We start from the raw sequence: 18,122 nt of genomic DNA, 5'->3' as shown, positions 1-18,122 counted from the left end.
ATTAAATCAAAAAACGAATGATCGAATGATACACGGATTCATCTGATTGTACCAGCTTTTTTGCGTTTTTCTTAAAGGGATAGTTCACCCAAAAATGAAAATTTGATGTTTATCTGCTTACCCCCAGGGCATCCCAGATGTAGGTGACATTGTTTCTTCAGTAGAACACAAACGAAGATTTTTAACACAAACCGTTGCAGTCTTTCAGTCATATCATGTAAGTGGATGGAATCATGGCTTTGAGAGTCAAAAAAACATACACAAACAAAACCAAATTAAACCCTTATTAGTGCATTACCGCCACCTATCTGTCAAGTGAACCATTGACTCTCCTAATTGAGATTGTAGATAGAGTGTCAATGGTCCATTTGGTGGCGCTAATGCACTTAAGTCTGCGATCCGCCATAAAGCAAGAAGAAGACGACGCGTCACGCGCCGGCTGTCGAGGATGCGCTCAGGACCAGGGTGTCCGCGGGGTCTTAAAAAGTATTAAAAGTTGATAAATCAATTTAGATAAAATTAAGGCCCTTAATAAGTATTAAAAATTCTTAAATGCCATTTTCCAAGGTATTACATTTTGTATCATGTTTTCATTATGTATATTTGTCCGAATAGTGGGGTTCTGTGTAGCTGCGTGATAGCAGCTACTTGCTGAACTTCTTACTATTACCGCATGCTCCCATCCGCTCCCGCGATTTTTGTGTCCGCTCCCACAAACATTCTAATATTGTATATTATTTTCGCGCATCAGGGCGCCGCTATCAATATGTGAATGAGCGCTCGCAGTTTCACTTTCGATTTCGCGATCGCGCGCACACTGTGTAAAGGGAGCGCATATTACGATAAAAGATATTTGTCAGTGAGCTAGGGATCTGTTGAGGAGCAAATACTCCAAAATCTTTGTCAGTTATCTCTCCTTACTTTTAACCCGTGATTAGTCCAATCTGACTTCTGCAGCTCATGTTGGATGCAGGGTTGTTGTTGTTTTTTTCCACGAAATTGGGCTTGATTTTCCCCAGTGGGTTAAAGGTTTGAAATATTGCATAAATTACGTTTGGTTGAAATGCTTGTACTGAAACATTTTGCATTCTACCTGTAATAAAACTGTGCCATTTTGAGCCACACTAGTAGGAAGCATTTGAGCTGTGTTTATGGTAAATGTGCATAACAGTGACTGTAAAAATATGTTTTTTAGGGATGGAAATGACATTTTTATATTTGGGACATAATTGCGCTACTTTGGGCTGTTTTTTTACTGGCATGGGCTTGGGATTCACAATTAAAATGATGTAGTTGTGATCATTATTTTACCTTCCATGATCATTCAGACACGATCGGGTGCAGTACTGACACACTGTCAAGTCTGCATCAAATCAGGCACTCCGTAATCACTGGTAAACTGTTTGATCAGTCAGATGTTTGTCATCACAAAAGAGCTATGTTTTGCAGACCGTTATAAGAGTTGATATGACCTGCATCTTTTGAATATACTGCGTGAACTCATTGCCCAGTTAGCTCGGAGAGCTTTATTTTCCTGCCTCAATAAGTTTTGTCAGTTGTTTTGTTTATTGTTCTAATTCTTGTTTCTTGGGTTGCATTGATTAGTCACTCAATTAATTCTCTTGTGCTTCGTTCCCCCCTTCTGAATTATGTTGCATTGATAAGGAGTTATCACAAAGTAAGTCTAGTTGTGCTATCTTACAATCAATATATAGTACATGTAAGTTAAAGTGTCGCCGATGTAACCGGTTAAAACTTGGAGTGGCGATGAGGTCTTAAAATGTATGGAAAGAGTCTTAAAAAAAGGTCTTAAAAGGTTTTAAATTTAACTCCATGATTCCTGTATATACCCTGAGGTCATGCTCAGGGCAGTTCGAACAGTTCTGACATTGCGTGAATCCGAGGTAAAAAACAATATAAATACTAGGGATGCACCGAAATGAAAATTCTTGGCCGAAACCGAAAACCGAAAAAGAGGAAACCAAGGCCGAAAAACGAAAACCGAAACACCGAAAGAAATTATGCCAATTATTAGTACCATTGCATTTATGGCTATGACTGTGTACTAACTTTACTAAAATCAAGGCATTGCAATTGCATAAATTAATATTAAAGTTTCAAAGAATAAATCAATTACAAATTATGGAAATATTTAGTTGTGCTATCTTACAATCAATATATAGTACATGTAAGTTAAAGTGTCGCCGATGTAACCGGTTAAAACTTGGAGTGGCGATGAGGTCTTAAAATGTATGGAAAGAGTCTTAAAAAAAGGTCTTAAAAGGTTTTAAATTTAACTCCATGATTCCTGTATATACCCTGAGGACATGCTCAGGGCAGTTCGAACAGTTCTGACATTGCGTGAATCCGAGGTAAAAAACAATATAAATACTGTTCAGTTTCTTGCACAGACCGATAGTTTTGTGTCTTTACACATCAATGTATCGCCACGAGCCGCAGGGTTTAATTTAGTTTTGTTTGTGTATGTTTTTTTGACTCTCAAAGCTGTGATTCCCATCCACTTACATGATATGACTGAAAGACTGCAGCGGTTTGTGTTAAAAATCTTCGTTTGTGTTCTACTGAAGAAACAAAGTCACCTACTTCTTGGATGCCCTGGGAGTAATGAATGAATGAATGAGCCCTTTATTGTCACTGATCACAGGTACCAGCGAAATTAGCCATCCACCTGTCCATACATACAATATGACAAGGGGGGTAGACAGGACAGGAGGACAGGGAATTTTAGAAGATACAGCATAACATGAGGGAAAGCAGATAAACATAAAATTTTCATTTTTGGGTGAACTATCCCTTTAAGAGTGATTACCCAACTAGTCATTCAGGCAACTGACTTGTTTGCACAGCTATAATTTTGTGTATGTTTATGTGATATGTGCTATGTCATTGGTCAATCCAGTGTTAACATTCTTGCGTGATAAGAATTTCTCTTGCTCTGTGTAGCTTGTGCCATCCTGGGCCCTGCCCACAGTGTCCAGCTTTTATCACAAAGTCCTGCATTTGCGGGAGAATGAGGTACAATTACCTTTTTGTAATTAACTGTATATGTAATCATTTACCCAGATATATGCAGGCCAAACAACACCGGTTTCTTGTGTGTGCAGAAAGCAGGTTCGTTGCAGTCAGACAGGACCTCTGCTTTGTGAGGACGTCTGTGGAGCTCTTCTGAACTGCTCGGAGCACTTCTGTGCCCAGGTGTGCCACTCAGGGCCATGCCAACCCTGCCGACTTCGTGTTCAGCAAGGTAAGTAGTCCTTGTGTCATTTAATTGGTTCAACACTAAAGCCAGACCATATTGTTGCTTCAAATTTCGTAATTTTACAATCTAATTTGGATTAAAAACTGCTCATGTTGCATGTATGCAGCATCTTTGTTTGGATCGTGATTAAAATGTAGTGGTTGCCTCTAATTTTAAATGGAAAGAGCACAGACAAAGCCTTAGTTTGTTTATATGAACAGATTTCTTTTATTTATGTTATTTATTTTATTTGGGGTTTGTTTTAAAATTACAGTTTAGTTTTGTTATTTGACGTTTCAGTTACACAAAGAAATGTTCAGCATTTTGTCCAAGCAATAATAAAAGAAGACCTGTTCATTTATAATTTGTCTTCAATCTTATTTTGTTAAAAAAAAAAAACTGTGAGAAGATCATTCCGTGAAATGAGTATCATGAATTGTATCGCATCGTGAATTGAGTGAGTTGTTACATCCCTACAACAATGTTCAAAATTCTTATATTTCTCTTTTACTTGTGTCTGATCTGCTGTAGATTCTGTCCACTTGTGTGAAAAGCTCTGCCATGAGGACAGCTGTGGCCCGTGCTCTTTGACCTCCTCTATTAAGTGCAGATGTGGCAGTAACAGCAAGGTTAGACGGTTATCACACAGCTGCACAAAGGTTAGGAAGTTCTGAAAACTGCAGATGGAATTCATACTCTCTCTTCTGTTTTCATAGGAAGTTCCTTGTGCAGCCATTCAGACTGAACGTAAGGCTTTAGTTAATTGTGTAACAAAGTAATTGTATGTACTATACCAAAGTAGCAGTTGTAATGCTAATGTGTAATCCTTTACAGAAGACATGGTGTTTACCTGTGAGAAACGCTGCAACAAGAAGCGCTCCTGCGGCAGGCACAAGTGTGGGGAGTTGTGTTGTGTGGTGAGTCTTTTAAATTTTCATGAAAGCTTTATCTGGGTGTAATAGCCACAAGAAAGGTGTATGTAAACATTCTCTCTCTTTATCAGGATGTGGAGCATAAGTGCTCAATGATTTGTGGTTACAAACTCAATTGCGGTCTACATCGATGTCAGGACCTTTGTCACCGTGGCAACTGCCAGCCTTGTTGGCAAACTAGTAAGCCTGGCCTTCAAGATCACCTTAATGGATGTTCATCTCTTTTCTTCTTACACAGCACTGTGTGTTTTCTCTAAGGTTTTGATGAGTTGGCGTGCTACTGTGGGGAGACTGTGCTCTTCCCGCCCATCCCTTGTGGAACGAGACCTCCTGAATTTACCTCAGAAGGTAAACATTGTTAGTAATGTGCTTTTGTTGAAGTGGAGTAACCTTTGTATTTGGTTGTTCTCTCACAGGTTGGAGTGTGATCAAGAATGTGCTACACTGGAGAGGAACAGGTGAACGTAAAGATTTTATTCCCTCTATCTGTGCCTGTATATGTTACTAGGTATGTCTGTGTGTGGGTGTGCAGGTTTTGATGTTTTCTGTTTTGCCTCTAGGCGGCTGGCTGAGGCCCTGCAGATTGATCAGTCAGTGGATACTTTCAACAAGTCAGCATCTTCCAAATATAGTGACTCTCTGAAAGAAGATGCAAGGTGGTTCAAATTCTAAAATAGTTCAAGAATGTATCAACAGTACATAAAGCTAGGACATGGTAGTATGAGACATTACCAAGCTCAAATTTTTTGGAAGAGCTCACGATGAAGGCACCAACCATTAAGCAACCTATTAAGGGTTGCCATCATTTCAGAAGTGAAGTGACATGTGGCCAAGTATGGTGACCCATACTTGGAATTAGTGCTCTGCATTTAACCCATCCAAAGTGCACACACACAGCAGCGAACACACACACACCCGGAGCAGTGGGCAGCCATTTATGCTGCGGCGCCCGGGGAGCAGTTGGGGGTTCGGTGCCTTGCTCAAGAACGCTGTACATTCACTCCCCCCACCTACAATCCCTGCCGGTACGAGACTCGAACCCACAACCTTTGGGTTATGAGTCCGACTCTCTAACCATTAAGCCACGACTTAAGAGTAAGAGTAAAAATACTTCTGTTGCATTCTTGAAAACAGTCTTGCAGTTTGATTCACTACGCTTAATAGGTTCAGTTGCTTGCCAACTGTATAAACTGCACAGGACTGTATTTTCAAAAGCATCCAAACTCCAAACACAAAAACGGGGATTGTAGCCTACTTATAAAAGCAACAAATGCTTATCCTTTATTTTGTAGTCTCATGACTGAACATCACTAGTAACTGTGCACTAAAGAATTGCCAGTCGAGTTTGGGTTCTTGCACATTTGCTTCGATAGTTTAAAGAAAAACAGAAGTGTAGAATATACACACGTACGTTAAATGTTTAGTCTACTACAGAGCCAAGTGAAAGCCTGAATGCTCAAACTAATGAAACCTTTTTTGTTTTTTTTTGTTTTCAGGAAAGATTTCAAGTTTGTCAGTGAAATTGAAGAGGAGATTAAGAATTTAGTTGAACTGACTAACAAGGTAAAATGTAGTCCAATGATCACACTATATATAAATAGTTGACAATATTTACTATCCAAGCACTTCTAGCATCATTTTTCAGAGCTCTGTTATCGTGTTATTCCTCAGGGTAAACAGCCTAAGAGGAGTCACTGTTTTCCACCTATGAAGCGTGAACACCGGAGAATTATCCATGAGCTAGCGGAGGCATATGGTGTGGAAAGCGTCAGCTATGATAGCGAACCCAAGCGAAATGCTGTGGTTACTGCCATCAGGTCAGCAGAAACGGTCATTTTAAATTGGGCTTTCAACTGTAATAGTGAATAAGCAAACACAAGTAAACATTAAAGGTGTCTCAGTTAAGAGTGTGTCAGTATAGAGTTAGGTAGTCTTCAACATGATTGTTTTACATGTGTTTTCAGGGGGAAATCGGTGTGTCCTAACTCTAGTCTGGCTGCTTTGATTGAAAGGGAAACTGTTTCCAGAGCACCTCCTCCTATTGCCCACATCAAACAACACACAAGCAAGTATGTTCACACATCTCACCACTAGACTACCATTCAAACGTTGGGCATTAAGATGTTTAAATGTTTTTGAAAGAAGTGTTTTATTTATTCCTGTGCTGGCAAAGCTGAATTTTTTAACAGTCATTACTCTATTTCTTCAGTCTCTGATTCTTTAGAAATCATTTTAATCAGGATTTTCTTTCTCAAAATAATGTATTTGAAATAGAAATCTACTACAGATGTCTTTTACTGTCCATCCTTTTTCAATTGAAGTATTAATAAATTTTAAAAAAATGGAATGCTAATGTAATATGCTCACTCTGTCATAAATGATCAGTATGGTTATTCATTTGAGCTAATGTATGGATACTGTAATGAAGTGGAGTGTTTAAAACCACGCTCTTGTCATTCACGGTAAACAGAATTGCTGTGGCATGTACATGTGTTTGTTAATATTTTGTGTATTCGTGAAATATGAAGGGTTTTGTTGAGTGTAAAGTGTATCATAACTAATAAATTTTTTATTCACATTTATTTCAGGGCCGACAATAGTAATGCTTGGATGAAGCAATCTAAAGAGGAGCCCACAATTGATTATTTTGATGTGCAGGATTGACATGAAATTCTGAATAGTCACTGTAATAATCACACAAAATAAAACTGTCCAAAGACTTCTTTTCACTATAGCATCACCGTTCTGAACACAAATACAGTGAGAATCTAAAGCTATGATTTGTGGACATGTTTGTTAGGTTTACTAAGGAGCAAACATCTAGGAGTAAAAATTGATGTGGTTTCTGTGCACATATTAACGGGGGGGGGGGGATGCATTTGTATTCTGAGACTAGACTTTGACATTATCAGTGACCTTGACAGTGATTTCTTCTTATAGACAGCTTACACAAGTGTCAGAGTGAAGTTGGACATGATTGGCATCAGGAAGGTTGTTGGTAGTAATCTCATTTTACCATACCTTGTTAAAGAAGATGAAAATAACTGTGCATCTCAGCTCCAATAAATACTTCTGAAAGCACAACTTTTTTGCAGTTTGTGTGACTTAAGTGCAATATTGAATAGATTGCGGTTCTCCACATTCTCCTTCAGGATTATGTAGCCTACTCCTGCTTTCTTCTGATCCCAACAGGAAAGATATTGTGATGCTCCGTCATAATTTGTTTCTTCTATGAGAAGAGGGACCTTGACGTCAATGCTCATTTGTATCAAGACAGTATATCATATATCTATGTGTCTAGATACCAGATCTAGTATATATCAACAATTTCTTCTGAGGTTTGTAATGACATGGGTTAAGTGCTGGAATACTATCATTATTCAGTGAATGTGTGATGGGACAAATCTAGAAACCGAAGGGTCTCTGCTTCTGGGCCCTTGGATTGCATAGAGCCTGACGGGACATGGGAAAAACGCAAGGGAAAATACAAATTTGCATCCTTAAAAATCAGTAACATCAGTGAGGCTACTTCAAAGGATTGTTTACTGTATGAATTTAATATAAATGACAGAACTTTAATCTTTGAATGAACTATCTCTTTATAATCCCTTTTTAATAGCTGTTGTCAGCCAGCAGCACACGTTTATGGACGTCGGTTATTATGAGAGGAAACCTCGACTTGTGTGACACAGACAACTGCTTTTTGGAAACTCGTTTAATCTTTACTGCCATCTCTTCTTTACTCGCATCTTCACGTGCAGATATTTGGCGGACTTTTCATGCGCATGTCGCGTACTATTTCAGGCCTGGTCGATAAAGTTCCCACTGTATTTCGCCGGTAAGTGTGAGTGACTGACTGTGGGGAGCGGCGCGTAATTTGACGACGCTCCCTCTACATCCCGAGTTTTATTCGAAGCGGCGGGGTACACGCGCTTGCGCCTCAGCGCTCACCGTCTCTGGCTGCATCCCCTCCTCACTCCGCTGCTTCTCCACACACCGAGTGTCCAGTCACTCCAGCACCGAGCAACAGGGAGTGTGTGTGTGCTGCTTGTGCTTCCAGCTATAAAGAACTTCATCTCCATCGCTCCGGACACACAACCGCTTCTTCATCTGCCCTCAACAGCCGGCCACAGTAACCATCTGCCATGGAGAGGAAGGTAGGACATTTACAGCAACATCATAAGAATGGCATCTGCTCCATAGAGCACTTATTAATCAACAGTGTTGAGTGTCTGCGGTCTGTTACCGTCCTGATGGTGTATAATCCGCCCATCTCATCACAGACAGTCAGATTAGTGCGCGTGGGAGTTTTCCGACTGGATCTAGTTTATTTGGCAATGTAAAGAGCAGAAAGAGACTGTATATGAAGCCAGACAGAACACACGAACTAGTCCTGAATACATACAGTGGTGCACGTGTTAATCCTGTCTTCTTCATCACTGGGTTCTTCATGATCATAATGCTGACTGGAGTGAGAGGTTCAAAGCAGCACTTAAGGCTGTAGTGGAGATGTTATGAGACATCAGATGCCTCCCTGTACTCTGCTAAGAGCCCAAGTACCTCTCAGCTTCAGTTGTTGGGTTTGCAAGTGTTAAATAGAAATATAAAGATGTTTCAAAATTCACTCCATGTGAGTGCAGTTTGTTTGTCTTAGAGTGAAGGTATGTGATTTTAACACTGGTATGTTTATGTAACTGGTTTAATGCTGGAATAACAAGGCTAAAGCAGTGCTTATAAAGAGGCTGTCAGCATCGTGTTGCTGTTCACCAAGCACATTTTTGTAATTTTTTCTTTGTAAAGGTTCCTCCGTAGTGATGGGGAACATGGAAATATCAGGAATTTTAAAACTTATTTTCAAGCCTGAAGTCATGGAAATATCTTTATTGATAATGTTAATGCAGTCTTTTTTTTGTTGCCTTTTTTTTATTGTGATAGGATAGTTTAGAGTTGACAGGAAGCAAATTGGGAGAGGGGGGGATCGGGAAAGGCTTTCGCCGCCTAGTCTCTGAAATCTTTTTCAAGTAGGCTAGTCATAAGCAATTGTAGTCATGAAAAATGTATTTGGTGAAAAAAAAATTGTTCAAGTGTATATATTATTTCATGCTCCTACAGATTCGACCTCTCTGAAACTGAATATTTGAAATTTCTCCACTTTCAAATACTGTATATCATTGTAAAGGTTCCTCCGTAGTGATGGGGAACATGGAAATATCAGGAATTTTAAAACTTATTTTCAAGCCTGAAGTCATGGAAATATCTTTATTGATAATGTTAATGCAGTCTTTTTTTTGTTGCCTTTTTTTTATTGTGATAGGATAGTTTAGAGTTGACAGGAAGCAAATTGGGAGAGGGGGGGATCGGGAAAGGCTTTCGCCGCCTAGTCTCTGAAATCTTTTTCAAGTAGGCTAGTCATAAGCAATTGTAGTCATGAAAAATGTATTTGGTGAAAAAAAAATTGTTCAAGTGTATATATTATTTCATGCTCCTACAGATTCGACCTCTCTGAAACTGAATATTTGAAATTTCTCCACTTTCAAATACTGTATATCTGTATACAGATATATGCCGAGGTAATAACAGTGCAGGCTTTGCCAAAAGGTCAAATCAAATATTAATGCTATGCTATGAGGCAGCACATTATGATGTCTAGAATCTGGTTGTTGCGTTTGTAAGGGTGGTAACTCTCATATGAACCCAACTTTATTATTTCTGACTTAAATCGTTTTCTGTGTTTTCTTCCATAGTGATCTGAAAAATGCCCAATTTCCTTGTGATCATGCACATACAGTACTGACTGTTTTGATGTCACTAAAAATAGTTTAGATATGCTGTAAACGTAATAGTCCTATACATCTGAATGACGGTAAGCATGACTGTGTTTTTACAATAAATAGATGAAAGCACTTTTTACATTCTACAGTCAAAAGTGTAAAGGCATATTGACATGGATGAATATGACTGGCTACATTTTCTATATTTTTAATTTTTATTTTGTTCACTTTTATTTTTTTATTTTATTATTATTTTTATATTTATTTATAGGAGAGTGTTCAGATTTTTTCTGTTCTTCATTGCATTGGGTGCATTCTGCTTTCCACTCTTGGGTAACCTAGTTCATAATATGTGCTTTTATTCCCCACAAGGACTGATATTATGATGCTCCATCATAATTTAGCTGTTTCTTATACGAGTGGAGTGACCCTGATGTCAATGTCTGTTCACTCATACCAGTAAAGAGATGGAGGTTTATAGACAATTTCTTCATGAGAGAAGTGTTATTTGATAAAACAGCATATATAGCATATGGCACAGATTCATAAAAGGTCAGTTCCCCGTAGCATATATCTTATGTTTTGTTGCAATTTCAAAATAATATTGTTATAAAGCATTTGTGATCACGGTGTTGAGTTGCAATTCCCTCCCATTTTTGTTTTCCTCATATATCCATCTCGGATGGTTGCTGAGTAAATCACCAGAATACAACTACTGATTTATTTTAATTAAGAGTATTCAGTAGTCGTGCAATACACAAGTTTTTTGGGCTGTGGTGAGCTGCATGCTGCTGGAATGCTCTGTAACTGCTGCATCGCTTCTGCTTGTATGCACTGTAGGAACGTACACCGCCATTGACTGTAGATAGGCTGAGCATGCTGGAGCACTCATATAGTACATGTTGACCAATCTAACCAATGCTGGTTTCTGTGAGAGTTGAGGCTGTGCCTTTAACGTTGATGGTATGTTTTGTGTCTGTATGCAGTGTCTAATGTTGTGTGTGAGTTTGAGTGAGTAACAGTGTGGTTATTCACTGCATTCTAATGGACAAATGTATTTTAATTTTGTCATCATTTATTCAACATTCTGTCATTCAAACCCCATAGGATTATTCTCCCTTTTTTATTTATTTATTTTATTTTAATCATGAAGCATAAAATAATTTTATTACGATTTTATCAACCTTTGTCAACCTTATACACTTCCATTTAAGTTTGCGGTCTGTAAGATTTGAATGTTTTTGTAAGAAGTCTCTTGTGTTTACAATAGTTGTGTTAATTGGATGCTAAATTCAGTAAACACAGTAATATAGTGAAAATGTTTCTATTTGAACATATTTTAAAATGTAATTTATTCCTGTGATGGCAAATACATTTTGTAGCCATTACTTTAGTCCTCCGTTTCAGTTTTTCTCTTTACTCTCCCTTTTGATCAATTAATTGTGTCCTTGCTGAATAAAAGTGTTAATTTCTTTAAAAATATGTATTTAATTTCTTAAATGTTTGTGCTTATTAATGCTTTGGGGCAAGTTTTATAATACACACACATTTTAGCCGTATAATTTGTATAATAGCTTGTCAAAGTTTAATAGGAACATAATATAACTAAACATCAAACCAAATTATATTTTGAAGACAGCACAATGTTATATTAACATTTGTCTGTTAATAAGATTTATATTGTTTTTTTTATTTTAAATGTAATATATTAATGTTATTTATTTTTATATATATATATATATATATATAATTTTTTTCTTTATTTTTTTTCCTCAATTGTGGAACAGTGATGGTTGTTATTAAAAACAAAAAGATGTTTGCCTAAAAGAGGATCTAAATGTCTTTGATGTCCTGGCCCAATACAACAAATACAAATAGAGCCTAATGCTTGTTTGATTTATTATTATGCTATTTGTGAGTTATTAATATATTGTTTTGTATACTATTTAAATTTTACCTTGGGATCAGTTGGTTAAAAGTAAACATTTCTAAAATAGCTTGGTTCTGCAAGACGTTTTGCCTCATTTGTTTGCAGATGCCACTTGGTTTGATATTTTGCAGTCTAATAGTTCAATGACATTCAATCTGTTTAAATGTGACTTAAGTGTCCAGATACTTGAGGCCACTGTAATTTTTTTTCTTAAAGTTTTGTATTGTATCCTTTACTACCTTAATGCTACAAGAGCAAGAATGTAAGTGCAGAAACTTTTTGCAAGTTCTTATGTAGGAGTTTGATTTGCTTATGCAAGAAAACATGGATTGTGAATGCAACCAAAAGCCAAGCAATCAGCTTGCAAGGTTATCTTTTCTCAAATACTGTATCGATATTTATAAAAATTCTGTTTTGTAGCTCAGTAGAGTGCCTTATGTTATTCATAACCCTTTGCATTTACACGATTTAACTAGGGCTGCAACTAACGATTATTTTGATAATCAATTAGTTGGTTAAAAAAAAAGATCCGATTAATCAGATTTTTTTTTCTTTTTTTCCTCTTTTTTATTGACAAAAAACACACTATTCCATATTCTGCCCAGTGTCCTTCAAACAAACATTTTGTTTTAGAAAATGTCATTATTTAAAATAAATAAAGGTAATTTATTGGGCAAATAAACTTAAACAACTGAATAGTATATTTATTCACATAACAAAAATGGCCTCCTATGCAATTCATAACAGCTTGCATTCTTGCTACCATTGTTTAAAGGGTTCATTGACCCAAAAATGAAAATTCTGTCATTAATTACTCACCCTCATGTTGTTCTAAACTCGTAAGACCTTCGTTCATCTTCAGAACATAATTTAAGATATTTTTGATGAAATCTGAGGGCTCTCTGATCTTCCCATAGACAGCAAGGTAACTTCGTAACTTTATAGTTGAACCACTGATGTTACACGGACTACTTTGTCGGTCAACGTGGTACTTTTCTGGACCTTGACCGTGGTAGTTACCTTGCTGTTTTTGGGTGAACTAACCCTTTAAGTACTTTTTGACTGTAATTGGGTATCTGTCTACAAGAGTCCAAGCCTGTCTACAGAATCCAAGCTGGCAGGTGGTGGCACCTGAATATAAGACATTTTTCACTTCCAGCCTTCATGAATAATTATATATCAATTATAAATGATTAAATACAAGATTAATAGTAGTTAAGATTGATGTCGTTTGGAATTGGTAAAATGTGCTTGGAAAAAAATATAATCAGAATATCAACTTGCATAATAATTATGCATGCACTGTATTTTTCCTCTTCTGCTGTCGAGGTAATGCAAGGAATGTTGTGATTGGTTGTCAAGGCAGCCAATCAGAATTTAGCAGCCTCGTCTCTGATTGGCTGGAATTATGGCATATTGTAACGCTGGGTTGTGTTGAGCAAGCGAGCCGTTGGCATTTAGAGAGCACTGAGAGCACAGGAGGTGAGCAAGCTAGTGAAAAGTTGCAAAAGAGAAGGTCTGCACAAATCCAAAAACTTATTTTAAATGCAAAATTTATTTTCGTGCGCTCGAAATACTTTCTTCTTTGCAAGACAAACATTTTCTCCACAAAACTCAGTTCGCGCGTGTGCAAAACACACTTTTGCATGCTCAAAATATGATCTTTCACGCGCAGAATTGTGGCAGAGATCTAATCCCATAAACTCTCATCCTGTGTGCATTCAATTCACACGGACCGACCGTCACGCAGAAAACACGCGATCCTGCAGGATACAAATGCACCCTTCACAAGATCTCACAGCTGGATTCGGCTGAAGTTTGCAATGTTTGTGAAATTAAATGTTCATTAGACATTCAAAGATTTGTTTAATGTAAATGCATATTTGCTGAATGCTGAAGGCAAACGATAAAGTATTATAATGTTTGCCTTTCTATTACTAATAATATAAAAGCAATCGTTATAATTTTTTTGTATACATTTTAATTCCTTTGTTTAACCATTCTATCTGATTATTAGACAGACTTCTATCCGTATTAGACAGAACTGTTAACGGTGACAGCAAACAAGAGGGAGAATGTGAGCATTGTGTGCTCAGGCGCTGCCGTTCTCAGCACCATCAAAATAAAAGTCCCGCCTCGAAAACATCGGCCAAACAGGAAAAACGTATCCGCCGATGCCGATATTTGAAAAAATGCCAAATATCGGCCGATATATCGGCCTTGGTGATATATATGTCATATTTACCTGTGCCCTTCAGCAAGTAAAATGATACAGGCTACAAACATTTATTTTGATGGCCAGTCCGGGCCTGGAAACAGCAGTTGTGAGTGGGGTGGCTGACCCTAATTCCGCCGCTGCGTTAATTGCATTAAATATTTTTAATGCCGTTAAACTGGAAAAATGTATCGCCTGCGTTAACACGCTAATTTTGACAGCACTAGTAATTACAAATATATTTAAAAATATGACATGCAAGTTTCAATATAAATGACATTAAAGCTTATTTTATAAATGCTTGGCAGTACATTCGACTTGAACCAGATTGCATATGAGACATAAAGATGTACTTAAGCCCTGTTTAAGTGGGTCAGAAAATCACTCAAAAGTTGAGCCAGCTGCATTTAATGTAAATATAAGCTATGCAATATTTTAAAATCAATTTAACATGAAATTAAGTGTTTTAAAAACAGTCTTTTGAAATGTATTATTTCGGTAATATTTTTTTTTAACTATGCTTAAGTGTAGTTCCTTTTCACAAAGGCTAAAAAAATGTTTCCACTAAGAAGCATAATTATGAATTATGAAAATATAAATCTTAAAACACTGCAGCAATTATTACAATGAAAGCTTAACTTATGGTTAAGTTTTATTATCAATAATAATAGTTATTTTTTATTTATTTGTTTATTTATTATTTTTTTCCATTAGAAACAAACAGTTGTGCTGTTTTCTATGCATGAAAATGCTGGGCACTCACTGACAGACAGTCGAGTTCAGTTGCCCCCTAAAAACTAGATACCCCTGGTTGTATCACTGTCCTGCATGAAGGGTATTCAGTTCAGAGCCAAACCACCTCTATATTGATTGCTGATATTCTGATTACACTGATTACAACCCTGACCTTTTGTGTAATTCAAAAACCTTTGTTGTTTGTCATATTTATAGTCATAAGCTGCAACTATCATCAGCTATATAATATTATTTACAATTTAAGAGAACAGTTTGTCCTGAAACTATTGTGGATCCCAAATGAGACATTTATTCATTTTTTTTAATACGGATTATAAGATGAGAACAGTTCTTCTCCACAGTTTTGTTTTTCCGAGAGATGGAGAAACTGGTTTTGCCAGGAACTCTAGAAGACAGAGGATAGAGGTGTTTAGTCAAGGACAGCACAAAATCCTGCTGCCTTTAATATTTTCTGCATTTCTTCATGAAAGCATGTTCTTACAAATTAACAATGTCTTTGTAGCAAATTTCTAGTTTTATTATTACAGGTTTACTTTGATTCTGTTATTCTTTGTTGATTTGAATATTAAATTTGCCAGCTGCTCAAACTCAAGTGCATAGTTTGGAACATCAGTTTAAACACAGTAATTTATAGTACCTTCTGCAGCAAATATAGCAAATAACTGAGCTTAGATGTTATTACTTTCACTGTAATCACGTCAAATTTGCTTTGGTCTTTAAATGAAAAGGGTAGCTTGCTTTTATTTTAAAATCGTCTGTTTGGCTTGGCTACTGGCTATTGTGCCAAGAGTGCATTTAGTCTGAAAATGGACCACCCAGGATACAAGCTTTTAATGTATGAACATTCAGAAAGTTTGTATACTTGAAGGAGGCTGAGCTGAATCAAGAAAACGGTCATATCTTCATTGGGTTATTGTGCCGCTTGAATTACTGATATATGAAACAGCATTTTGTGATTCATGAAAAGTTCTCAGCTTGTTTCAAATGTAGATTATTGGACAATATTAGAGTTTTTTTTTATTAGTTTTATTAGATTTTTAGATCACTTTTTTATCTATATGATTCAACATTTGATCTTCGATTGTTCATGCTCATTCCCCCTCTTTTTTCCTCCTCCGTTACCTAATCAGTACATAAATAAGTGTTTTAGGAGTTGAAATGATTCACTCTGTCTCAGACTTCCATCTCTAGACTCACTGTTTGAGAATGTGATGCCTCTGTGCTTTGGCACATTGATTAGTCAATCGTTTCACTGGGAGGCGTATACAGACCTCTGCAGGAGAAACCTAAAACTGCAGCTTGAGGTCAAACTGTCCCGCAGTCTCCAACAATAGACAAACACACACAATCTCTCTTCCTACCCCACAAAGCTCCCCCACCCCCTTCACCTCCCAGTCAATGGGACCTGAGCGTTTGGCAGAGCTTTAATGGGAAAAGGGAGACTTGGTGGGGGCTCAAAGTGGTACTAAGACCACCACATATTTTCAGCTCTTTGATGAGATGCTTTTGTAGAACTACATCCTGAAATGGGGTGATCAAAATGTAAAATGGGGTCACAATGCCACACCAAAAACATTTTTTTCCTGTTTTTTTCCCCCTAGACTTTAAGCAGACAAAAACAGGACCTCTCAAATTATTTTTCTGTGCATTGTAATCGTATGTGACTGCTGATGGTTTCTTTTTTTAAGTCAGCGTTAGGTTTGTGTCACACATCACCACTTCTCTTTTCTGACCACAAAATCACTTCAAACACCACAATTTGTCATTATTATGATTTTTGGCAGACTCTAGAGTCCAGGCATGCTTTCATTTTGAGTAACTGTTTCCTTTGTGCTATTCTCCCATAAAGGCCTGTGTTACACAGAGATATGTTTAGTAACGCTCTGCCTTATCGGTCGAATTACATGGGTTTAAAATGGGGTCAGATTAAACTGTGAGGTAAAAAAAGTGTTTTAAAAAGATGAGACAATGCCAAAATGTGACGTTTAATTAATCACATGGCAGGCAGACCCATGGACATTTAAAGACATCCACACATTAAAATGATTAAGAGGATTAAAATGGCAAAGACAACATGTAAAACCATTAAAACTCAAATATATAGATATAAAACCATCTTAATATATATTGAGCGGTATCAAACATGTGTCTTTGTGTGACAGTGTCACAGTTTGACTGATGTACCTTATTCTCAGTCTCTCTGGCATCTTTTATAAACTTCCTTCTTGTTAATGCGAAGAGTTTTGATGAATGACCTTTAGACACTTTATGATTATTCAACACACAATGGCCTTTTGTAACCAAACCATTGTTTTTTTTCCTAATTTAGGCATTTGGTTTGGATTTTAGAAAGGTGTTTAGTCTTCATATTCCAGATCTCCATCAGAATCATAGCATGAATATTGATATTGATTTATTAACTTTGGAGTTTTTAGCCAGACAATGTGGTCATAAGTTTTGTGATTCACAGGTTGTAGCCAGTAGTTTGTCAGTTATGTCCTTGTTAGGGCAATCCCTCTACATCTGTGTAAACAAGTTTCTGCAGCACTGAATGCTTATTTAAACAGCATATTTTAGTGTTGTTTTCAAATGTCAAAACACAGTGCTATCAATTGAACTTAAGTGTAACAAAATACCAGAGAAAATTAAATTCAGTTTGTCAGTCTATCAAGTTCTTAATGCATTATTTAACAATTTGACACTTGATTGTTTTAACACAACCTTACATCATCTTTTGAAAATTTCTGGTTTTGCATGATTCACTGTTGAGTGTTATTCCAAAAATAAATAAAAATCCATGTCTTGACAGATGTTCCTAATGTGAAGGCTCCGGATGTAAAGGTTTTCAGTGGTCATTTACCAATTACCACACAATGAAATGTGTCATTTAAAACACCTCATGAATAATTTAGCATTCACTGCTCTTTTAGAGTTTAGCAAATGGGAAGTCAAGGGGGATGGGAGACGACATGTGACTGGGAGGATTTTTTGTGCTAAAGCTATTTTCAGAGACCTGAAATTAGTGAAAATTTCAAGTAAAAATGTATTTAACCATTTTACTTTAAAAATATTGATTAGTTAACTTTTTTTGTTTGTTTTGGGGGGGGGAAATGAAATTTTAAGACCCAAAAAACAACCAATATTTAGGTTAGTGGTCAACAAATAAGGGGTTTTCAGTGCTCCGTTTTTAAATTATTACCCTCAATTCTAAATATGCCTAAACTTGTCGCCCCACTTTATTTTAACACCTTCACGTTAA

At 36.8% G+C, this 18,122-nt stretch overlaps 2 protein-coding genes across 2 annotated transcripts in view; both read left to right on the top strand.

The window, feature by feature from the left end:
- The window catches only part of nfx1 (nuclear transcription factor, X-box binding 1), a 14,104-nt gene extending 6,835 nt beyond the window's left edge, over positions 1-7,269 (top strand). The window contains 13 exon segments of the mRNA XM_016280050.1: positions 2,965-3,036; positions 3,126-3,265; positions 3,791-3,888; positions 3,976-4,006; positions 4,094-4,176; positions 4,263-4,371; positions 4,450-4,528; positions 4,530-4,649; positions 4,752-4,847; positions 5,688-5,754; positions 5,863-6,008; positions 6,156-6,260; positions 6,780-7,269. Of these exon segments, the coding sequence (XP_016135536.1) occupies positions 2,965-3,036; positions 3,126-3,265; positions 3,791-3,888; positions 3,976-4,006; positions 4,094-4,176; positions 4,263-4,371; positions 4,450-4,528; positions 4,530-4,649; positions 4,752-4,847; positions 5,688-5,754; positions 5,863-6,008; positions 6,156-6,260; positions 6,780-6,855 (1,222 nt within the window). The 3' untranslated portion in view covers positions 6,856-7,269.
- An 836-nt stretch (positions 7,270-8,105) lies between these two features.
- smarcd3b (SWI/SNF related BAF chromatin remodeling complex subunit D3b) overlaps positions 8,106-18,122 on the top strand; it is a 40,456-nt gene continuing 30,439 nt past the window's right edge. Inside the window, exon 1 of the mRNA XM_016280026.1 lies at positions 8,106-8,348. Coding sequence (XP_016135512.1) covers positions 8,337-8,348 — 12 coding nt within the window. The 5' untranslated portion in view covers positions 8,106-8,336. The remainder of the gene's footprint in view (positions 8,349-18,122) is intronic.

The sequence above is a fragment of the Sinocyclocheilus grahami genome, unplaced genomic scaffold, assembly GCF_001515645.1.
Source record: "Sinocyclocheilus grahami isolate Dianchi unplaced genomic scaffold, SAMN03320097.WGS_v1.1 scaffold136.1, whole genome shotgun sequence".
Taxonomy (NCBI): Eukaryota; Metazoa; Chordata; class Actinopteri; order Cypriniformes; family Cyprinidae; genus Sinocyclocheilus; species Sinocyclocheilus grahami.
This window is presented reverse-complemented; position numbering and strand designations above follow the sequence as displayed.